Source organism: Chanos chanos, chromosome 9 (assembly GCF_902362185.1).
Source record: "Chanos chanos chromosome 9, fChaCha1.1, whole genome shotgun sequence".
Taxonomy (NCBI): Eukaryota; Metazoa; Chordata; class Actinopteri; order Gonorynchiformes; family Chanidae; genus Chanos; species Chanos chanos.
The window spans coordinates 20,646,991-20,657,932 of record NC_044503.1 but is presented as its reverse complement, the minus strand read 5'-3'; the positions used below and the strand labels follow the sequence as shown (position 1 = coordinate 20,657,932).

Sequence of the window (10,942 nt, the reverse complement as noted above, 5' to 3'; positions counted from 1 at the left end):
TTTCCTGAAATACTATTTACACACAATCTGCATAAAAATGTGTGACATTTGAACAATCCCAGTGTATAAGAAATCAAATTCTTTTCTGAGGAATAATTTGGAAGGGGCAAGCAAGCTTTGATAAGTCTTTCAGCCTTCATTTTCAGTAGAACTCACCCCTAAATTTCAAGCCCATGCAGGACTCTAGTTGAAGCAAGCTCACCCCAAAAGTCACTAAACTTGAGCTTGTAGCCTCTTTGTGTCTGTTTAAAGCTGTCTAGGACAATTCAAAATGTGTGTATTTACACTGATTTGAGCAGAACCAAATGTTGGCTACTGCCTTTACTGTAAAGATTTTTTTTCACACCGACAGTTTGCTGTTATACTTTGTTGTAATTTAATCTTCTTGTGCTTTCAGTTCAGGAATTGTTGCAATTGTTTTCTGTCTTTCATGATATACTGCATATCTTTGATTATTTTTTCACGGATTTGTCAATTGGTTTTGACGGAAATGATTTGTAGAGTATGAGCCCATGAGCTCATGCCATGGCATCAGTGCAGACTCTCCCCGATTTCAGGATTGCGCAATGTCATGTGTGACTCACTTCCAGCCAGTAGCTTTAAAAGAGCAGCAGTCCCACACTGTGTCACATTATCGCCTGTGAGTGAGGACGACACACTGTAAACACAACTCCTTCAGACAGAAGTGTAGTTTCAGCACAAGAACTACTGGATACATCTCCACTGAACAGACCTTTTACAAAAATTAACTTCAGCTGTGCTGGTTTAACATCACTGTTGGTCACTTCACTCTGAAATCAAGATGAACTTCTGCTCTTCTGTCATTGTATTTGTGGCAGTTCTGAGTATTACTGAGGGTAAGTTGATATTTGATATCTAAATTTCTAAATTTCACCTGTGATAGGTTAAATATAATGCGTGTAACTACATGCAGAATTCATTTTTGGTCTCTAAGTATTCTCCAGTCAAATATCTTCTGCTGCACTTGCAGTTGCATTTCTCATGCTTTCATCCATATTGTAAAGATCACAAAATCCTCCATAGCATTATTCTTAAAAACTGATTGTTATTTTCAACTTTCCACAGGAATGAGTTTGACGGGCGTAGGAGCTGACCCTCGCTGTCGCTGCATTGAGACTGAAAGCAGGTTTATGGGTAAACTCATTGAGAAAGTGGAGCTGTTCCCTCCAAGCCCACACTGTAAAGACACAGAGATCATGTGAGTCCTACTGTTTTCCTGTCTCTCTGCTTCATAGTCACAGTCAGTCATCAGCTCTTTACTGTTCAGCTGTTCCCGGAGTAATAAGGAAATGGGAAATGGCTTGTTTAATCTTCAGAGTGGTAGATTTTCATGAAACTATCCCATGTCCCACAGGCAATGGCATAATCTTAGTACAGAGGTGTTTTGTATTTGGATATTGTTACGTCCCAGCTCTAGGGGTACTGGGTGCAACATAAAAGTGACCGAGACCATATGATTGCCAGTGATATTTACAATTTTATTTACACAAAAATAAAAGAAAAGAGAGGGGAGAACAGCGTCGGGGTTTGCCCAGGCCAAAATAATAACCAAAATGAAAACTAGCTATTTTTAAAAAAAGAACTACCTACTCTAACAGAAAGAAAAGACAAAATAAAGACAAACCTTACACTAACTCCCTATCTAACAAAAAACAGGAGAAAACGATAAAGGTAACAGAAATGTCAGCTCACCCCTACAGCTCCCAGGGCGGAAACAGAACAGATGTTAACCGCACAACAAAAAAAAAACTACGAACACTCTTATGGCACGATTTTAAACAACAGAAACTAACAGAACACTCACACAATTAACAAACGGTTTCTTTTCTACAGGAGGAACACTTAACAAAAAACACATAACCCACTAATCCAATACAACAAAATCTCTCTCTGTTTGTTCCTCGCCTCTCCGCTGGTCCGTTGGTCCTTTTTAAAAGCTTTCCCCGCAGCCTACTGGAAAAACGACGGAATCCCACTTGCCTCGTGGAGCCAATCCCGTCGCCGCACATCTGCAGAGAGACACACACCCACACAACGAACCAACAGCAGCAAGACACACACCCACACAACGAAACAACAGAAACATACACAAGAACTAACGACCAAGGGTCGTAACAATATGCTGTTTTATCTGGTCTTTTTCTCTTAACATCCTGCAGTGCCACTCTGAAGCACAGTGGTGACAAGATTTGTTTGGATACCACTGCCCCCTGGGTTAAGAAGGTCATTGATAAGATCCTTGCCAAGTAAGTAGTGACCATTTACCATGTTCGCTATGTTAGGAGACACTGATTAAAAAAGTGCTATGGTGTAACGACAGTCTGTGGACCTGATTAACTGATACAAAGCACTGATAAACAAAAAGCTGATTGTTAACAGTCATTCTGCAGTCTTTAATTGTTAACTTAGTCAAATATATCAATTTTCATGGTTTTTCTTCTGTGTCTGTACACAGACTCTACAAACTGTTAAACCGTAAGTGGAATTAACACTTTTGGACTTTTATTTTGTAGCAAGAAGCCTTGAGCTCATGCCAGACAGCTGGAAGGATCACATCAGGTCTGCTGCCAAAAACTGTGACCTCGCTCTGGAGTGTAAGGGAACGGAGAAGATCTCAGGATTGTCTTTGGAGGCTGTTGTTTTAAAGACACTGTCACCAGAGATTTTTATCAACAAATGAGAACCACAACAAATACAGCATTAATAACAACATGCTTCCCATATTTATGAATGAAGAATTTAGCAGTATTTATGCATTTCAGTATTTAATCAGAAACTGTATTAATTTATTTATTGTTATTTATGATCTGTGTTGGGATCACTGGCTTAGAGCACAGCTGGTCTGTGTTCATATACCTGCTTTTGGGATGTCCGCCATATGTTTTAGAATTCATGACCAACTGTTTATATTTTTAGGACCATGGCCCATTGTTTAATTGTAATAAACTGTGCTCAGATTTAAAACAGTGTCATTTAAATTTCCAACCACATTTTTTCCTATCATTTCCATATCCAACAAATTCTTTTGATGCTTAAATATGTCATAGTGAAAAAAATGACATACTTAAAAAAGAAAGAAAGAAAGAAAAGCTAACAGATGGGAAATTTTTGATGAGCCATTGAAGAATAAAAGGAAATAACTAGAAATCACCAGTTCCTCAAAACTTTCAAATCACACCCTTGGTAGAATGAGAATAAAGCCTGGTCAGCAGGTAACCAAATCTATATAACAATAAAAACTGAAAAAAAAAACACCCACCAAATATATATGTAGGAATCTCAACACTACCACCATAACCATAAATACACACTTTTCAATCAAATATTTAATAGTTGATGAAATATGCAAAACAAAGAAGCCCCAACTCCACTTATAGACGTGCTTGAGGCATGGGGAAAAGAGTAATGTAACAACATTGATCCTTTGGCGTACCAGGGTGGCTTTGAAACTAGACTGAGACGTTTTTAAAACATAAGAAATATTATTTGTGAAGGATATGTTGTCTCAGACGCTCCACCTCCCCCACTGGCATCCTACTCTGAAACACACATTGTGGGAAATTTGGTCAGCGTGGTTGGCTCTTATATCAGGTATTTGCTGGAAAACATCAGACTTGGATAGCGATGACTTCATTAACAAAATAGATTTATCAGTGACTTGTAATTTTGGATGGATCTTTATTTGAGACAGACTATTATTATTTCTGTCGGTGCCATGCACTAATGTTGATGGCAAATGACTCTTCAGCGCAGCTTCTGAAGTTGTTAGTGAGGAAAGAAACCGACTTATGTGTGAGAGAGCGGAAATGCTTCTCTTTATTAAGAAAAACTTTCCCCTTATGTTTATATTTACCCAGCCAAGCTAGATATGATAAGCTACATTTGTTGTCAGTTAGCCAAACTGTTTGTAGCTGGCTGCTGGCTTTGTGAGAAGGCACTTAAACATTTCTGTGTTTAGAATAGCAGACATTATCTTTGAGTAACTATAGAACTTCTTTCATGAGTTTACCACTTGAGACTTTCTGTATTTTGAGGGTTTTCTTTCTTTCTTTCTTTTTTTTTTGTACCCAGCCTGAATTTGGAACCGGCCTTTATTTGCCCAAACAGGTAGGATCCCCAGCTATAATTCGACCCGAATATATGTAATTCAATAGTTAAAGACCCAGCCACTATTTGAGGATTTACAGTATCATCCTACTTGTACTTCACCCTCACTTGTACTATGTCAATAAACAATGTCAGTTCATGCTCAGTCAGTCCAAAAGCAGCATTGAGTTAACCTGCAGGTTGGCCAAGCTCACACACACATACACACACACACAAACACACTCGCGTGCACACACTCATTTAAAAGGAACCCTTCTCCCTCCCTCACTCTCTTTACTGTCAGTGCAACCAAGCCGATATGAAAATCCATGTCATTGCACTATAACAATCACATTGCTTGAGAAAATTTAAAAAAAAAAGAATGGGTTTTCTATTTTGTATTTGTTATGATTAGTTAGAATCTCATTTTTTTCCAAATAAGGCATTCCCCATTCATGCACACCCCTAATTCTGACTAGACATTATGGGAATCACAAAGTGAATCACAGTTTTTGTAAGTTCTGATTAAATGATTATATATTTCTCATAAGTGTGAGTTTATTGTATTTCTGAAATAACTGTGTTCAGGTTTAGATCTGTGTCACTGCGATTTCCTGTGACTTCCTTTTATTATTTTCATCTCTGTCTCCATCTGACATGTTCTTTTGCTGAACGTGTATTTGCTTATTTACATCAGAGTGAGAGACAAGCAACAGATTCAGTGAAAGACAAAATACGAATTCCAGAATGAGAAAATGAGAACAGCTAAGAGATAGGAAATGTTTCTGAGTCATTGATGAAAAAAATAGAAATCACCAATTCCTCAAAACTTAGACTTAGACTGCTTTTATTGTCATCTCCACATATGCATGACTCATACATACAGGGGAACGAGACTGCGTTACACAAGGACCACAGTGCCACATAAAACAAATAACAAATAAATACCACATAAAACAATAAACAGCGCACAATAAATACTGAGGGCAGGGTAAAAAAAAAAGGGAATAAATGGGGCTGGAATAAATATGACAGCAGAAAGTACTGAGTAAAACAGAAGTACTGAGTAAAGACAGAAAGTACTGGGTAAAGAAAGTACTAAGTAAGTAAAAAGTAAAACTTCTACAACATACAAAAAAAAAAACCCTACATATTTCAAACCTAGACATAACATGACATAACAGCACCAGACATAACACCTGACACGGACAGTGAATTACTGGCAACAGCATTGGCATTGTGCAGGTAGGTAGGTGAGTTGTTTGGGGTGTTAGTGCAATTGATTGCTTGTTGATTGCAATTGATCCACTCTGTTCCATGGAGATAATATCCAGTAAGTCCAACCATATGAGGAATGAGACCAGTGGTGACAGTGGGTACGTGACCAAAACAGGAGAATTTGCAGCATCTGCATGTACGCTGAAAATTCATACCATAAAGTACAGAACAGTGTAGAGCAAAAATGAAGCACAATCAGTCTGAACCCTTATGCTGGACAACAGTGAAGTAAAATGTAAAATATGTACACATAACACAACACTCCACACACACACACACACACACACACACTCACACACACCAATGCATACACACACACAGACACACACACATGCACTACATGTAATGGACCTGGTAGTATTGGCTTTTTCAAAACTACATAGAGCTTTTGCTTCACTGACATGCTGACATGACATGGTGTGTTCGCTGTCACTTAACTGAGGAAAACATAACTCTTTCTTTGGAGCATAGTTCTCTTAACTAGCCACCCTGGCTTGCTTCTGCTGACATGCCACCATTTAACTTAAGTGCTAGCGTTAGCATTAGCTGCCCCAGCACGTTAGCTGCCCCAGGACTGCCCGTGCCACCCCCGGCCAACCTGCTGGCCCCGTCAGTGGCCCTACGGGAGGAAGACTGGGAGGGTGGATCAGACAGACAACTTAAGAAGTCTCCAAAACCCAGGAGTGAACCAGAGACCTTTAGATCTTCAGTCTAAACATTCGCCCAGCTGAGTTATTCCAGCACATTAGGTCCTCACATTGAATCCTGACATCTCGACTCAATGACATTCACTTCTCCATATATTTTCTGGCCATTTCCTCAACTGATAGTTTCCAGTACACACACACACACACACACACACACATCTCTAAAAATGTCACTATTTGACAGCTGATTTTACACTGTCAATTTCCTACTCAGCCCAAGCCACTCCATACATAAGGCTGTAGCCAGCAGGAAAACAGGACATGATTTCTACTTTGAGTTAACGGAAAGATTAAGAAATTACAGGGATGAGTCAGTTATCATCTTTGTAATACCGCCCTCTGGTGGTCCACATCCAGGATAACAGAAAAGGAATAACCCGGCAGTATTAGAAAGCAAAAGAATGGCCTCTGACCTCTATCAAAGTCCATATTAGCAGTGATTAAAACAGCTGTCAAACCTGCAGATTCCAGAGCATAGTCCGCCATCCCAATCCTGTCAGCTCTGTGCAGACTCTATGAACAATCTGCTCCACCTCTTAAAACACATTCAAACACTTCAACAGCTATTTAAACAGAGAACACTTCAAAACAACCCACACTCATTCTAATACAAGACACTGCAACCATGGTTCACTGGTATAGTCCAACCAGTCACTAGAAAAACACACAAAATTATTCACATAAATGAATGGTTTATGGTTAAATGAGATATTCAGACGTCAGATTTCTTACCACAGTATCAAGCTTCTGTTTTTCTCTTTCTTGTTTTAGCTGACTAATCTCTCTCTGACACAATGCGCATACACAAATATTTAAATGATTAAAATACAGATACATCTGATCATCTTAATAGTCACTCCCTGTCCCTCTCTCACTGTATATTTATCTGTCTCTCACCACTAATTTCTCCACATCTTTGCTTGCTTTAGTCTGAGTGAGGGATGTAGAAACAGAAGGGCACCAGTACCATACACCTGAGGACAGACATCACAGCTCATTTTCTACACACACACACACACACACACGATTATACTGCTCATAACCTACAGATAACACATGACAGCCTGTTTCAAATAAACATCTAAGACAGTGTATTCAGTCTGTATGGTCACATATTTGGACTGTGTTTCTGCTGTGTCCACACCAATAGGAGTACACTTTACACACACGGGGACTTGGACGCATATCACCTACTAAACCACATCCACATATCAACCACATATCACCTACTAAAAAACAGATATTTCCACTGACTGACTGCATAAAAAACTCACCAAAAATCATCAGAGAGATGAGGAGGAAGAGAAGGGGTGGTCTTCCACACAGCAGCGGTGCGTCTGTGCAGAGACAGAAACCAGTTGATGACAATTACACTGTGATCAGACACACTGTGATCAAGCCCCCCACCCAAAAAAAACAACTAAAAAACTCCTCCAGTCAGACAAACCGGAACCTGTACTGACTATGTACATTCACTTCAACACTACACTCATACCACCGTATGTCTTGCTCTCCATATAAAACCAAACCAAATTTACCGTCTCAGCAGAAATACATGTAGCAGAGACAATCCAGAAGTCAGACTGGACCAAGCTGTGAGCAACCAGAAGTAGAACGTTGCCAAAGAACTTGCTGAGGAAGCAAAAAAAATACAAAAAAGTGAAAGGAAGACTTAAAATATGACCGTGTACATCAGTGATGCTCATACACATCAATGATAATGACTATTACCATCCTCACCTCTTCACCTCCTCAAGGAGTTTTACTCTTTAATACAAGCATTTGTTCCCCTCACTCAGAAAACCATTTTTACACTAACTGAACATGTCAAATAACACATCACAGTTTGTGGGAAAAATGTAATGTTCCTGTCAAATTAAAAATGGGTTTGACAATTCCAGCATTTGAGTCTAACCTGGAGAAGGGAATGCCTCTGAGAATATAATCTCTTCTTGTGCAGGAGACTGGGCCAAACCTACAAACAGGACACATCATATACATTATGAAAAATGTCTCCTCTGCTGGTATCACAGGATGGTAACACTTTCCCACTGACACAGACTGGTCTGTATCATTTATAATGTCAAAAACACAACCGTAACTGGGAACATTCTGTTGGAGAAATGGAAGAAGGCCTCTGAATGTTGAAGCCAACGGAAGGGGGCCTTCGATACCAAAAAAGGGAAAATGCAAGGTCATGAAGACATGAAGGCAATATGAAAAGGGTAAATTTTAGGTCACAGTGACAGGGAGGCATAAGTAATGGCCAGAATGTAGTTGCTTCAGTATCCGCCTTGCATGGACTAGCCCCACTGTTTGAAAGATAACACCTGCATTAACTGTAGAGTATCTGAGGTGAGATGGGGACATGGTTGAGCATCTGAGGTAAGATGAGGACATGGTTGAGTATTATTTTTTTATTTATCAGAGAAGGAAAACCTGAGAAATAGTGGTGTATAGAACAATGAATTCTGGGAAAATTCGGGGAAAGTTCTTGAAGCGATGGGGTTGGACCATGCAAAAACGGATGATGTAAGGGGTGTTACCATATTACCACATAACAATTCACTTTCATATTTTGAAAAAACTGGGTCAAACTCTATTCTGATTTAGGGCAAACAATGAACATGAACAAGACGAGCTGCATGAATGAGATTTGCTGGATGAAAAAGACAAGTTGGTCCCATATTTAGGCTTCCTGACACAGACAGAGCAATAAGAAGCGGTGATTTTGAGCAAACAATGAATGACAGTGGAACAGAACTCTGCGTTGTAAAATTTTCAAGGTTACACACACACAGACACACACACACACTGAAGTACCTCAGTAGGTTTTCACTGCAGGATGTTGGCCAGTAGAACCAGTGGAGCTGGTGCTGGTCGAGTTGCTGGTATTTGGGTAATATCCACTTGAAACAAGTCGCTCACTGAATCTTGGCATCTCTAATACACACACAAACACACCAACATGGTGTCCTGAGAAATCGGAATAAACACACCGATTGTTCATGCCCTGAAAATCAGTTCACAAATACCGAATCCTGGACAAGCACCACCAAGCGGCTAACGGGATTTAACTACCACGATGGCATTTTGCATTTGCACGGAAAGAGGTGAGTCAAAGCCAAAGTAAGAAATGTAATAGATATAAAATTTGAATGGATACACTGAATAATAGATGTATTTACCATCTGGTTGATTTTAAATGATATATTAATAAAATGTATTGTTGTTTATTTGTGCTTACTGTAAATTATTCAACAGCAGTATTTTCATGGACGTGTTAAAAAAAAATACTAATAATAAACAGACATATAAGCCACATTCTTAGCCCAAGTTAAGGCAACAAACATTTGTATTAGTCTGTCATTTACTGTAGGCATCACAACATCTTCACAAATATATCCACACATACACTTAGCTAAGTTACATAATGTGGATCAATATTGAAAATATTTGCATATATGTAACGCTGAGTTTGTGTTGGTATTAAAACACATAGGTCAGGTAGGTGTCTTACGTGAAAACGTGTTGTATTGACAGCTAAAATTTATTTTTGCCAGATCACTTATTTTGTTTACTTCACAATATCCTTTCGATTACTGTCATTATAAGAAATGGCAAAACATGAAGTTGTTCAAAAGTTTGGCTGTGTTGCCAAGGCTGCAGTAAGATCACTTCTCTGTTGCCAGTGGTTATTTGGGTGATACGTTGATTTCCTCTGAAGATACTTCAAAAAGTGAGGTCTAGCAAAATAACTTAATTCTCAGACATTCATGACAGGCGGAGGGCTAGAATAATCAGCCTATATTTGGCTATCTAGATGTTGCTGTTGTTCATCAACGTTAATGTGAACACGATATGGGACATTTCAAAAGAAGAAGTAGACAGTCAGGACCAAAAATCAGACATATGTAAATAAATAAATAAATAATCCGGAAATGGCCATTATGTCCCCCGGTGTAAATGTAGCTACATGTTTATATGGTAATGAAGACACAAGCGAAGACATCTGAAGTAATGCATTTGCTTTGAATTAATGACAGTCCATTCAGTGATTTTTGCTTCAGTGACATAGTAATGGTACTGATTATCTTCTCTCTATTCCTGTTGCAGAACATGGAAAGCAAAAAGGCTAGTTATAAAGCTTGCACCAACTGCAGTACACCCCTTGGCGTTGCCGCCAAGGTGTGCAGAAATTGTCATGCTTGGCAGGCTCAAAAGCTCAAACCAAAACAGAAAAAAGCAAAATATGATGTCAACTGGGCCAAAAAAACAGTTCAACAATGGCTGTTTGAGCAAACTTTATGATGAGACAAATCTCCTGGTAAGTCAATTTGTTGCACTGATGGATGGTGAGACAATGTTCCATTCTTTACAGCTTTGTACACTACTGAAGAATGCTTCAATCCAAGCATTCACTGATCAGACACTTGCACAATTTAATCTTACTGGGGTATCTACTTCAATAATATCAATTCTGTAAAGCCAATTTTGTAGCTATAAATGTTAAATGAATTCATAACAATCTCTTAAATTTTATGAATTTTCACCTTGAAATCTTTCATTCTTCTTTCATTCATTTTGACATTCAGCTGCTAAAGCCACAACCCCATCCACCACACCCTCAGCTCTGCCTGCTCCATCACCCACCCACCTCTACGGCTACATCAACCACCTCTCACACTCCATCTGTTCCACCTACTACCTCTACAGCACCATCCACCTCTACAGCTCCATCTTGTCTACCCACCACCTCTACAGTTTTATATGTTCCAAGTACGACCTCTCCAGCACCACCTACCACCTGTACCGCTCCACCAACCACCTCTGCTGTTCCATCTGCTCCA

The 10,942-nt window shown here is 39.2% G+C and overlaps 1 protein-coding gene across 1 annotated transcript; it reads left to right on the top strand.

Annotated features, from left to right (window-relative positions):
- Window positions 1-790: 790 nt before the first annotated feature.
- On the top strand, window positions 791-2,721 carry LOC115820256 (interleukin-8-like). Its single transcript, XM_030783754.1, has 4 exons — window positions 791-857; window positions 1,087-1,219; window positions 2,181-2,267; window positions 2,535-2,721. Exons 1-4 carry the CDS (start codon window positions 803-805, stop codon window positions 2,545-2,547), a joined length of 288 nt encoding a protein of 95 aa, XP_030639614.1. The 5' UTR covers window positions 791-802; the 3' UTR covers window positions 2,548-2,721.
- Window positions 2,722-10,942: the final 8,221 nt, after the last annotated feature.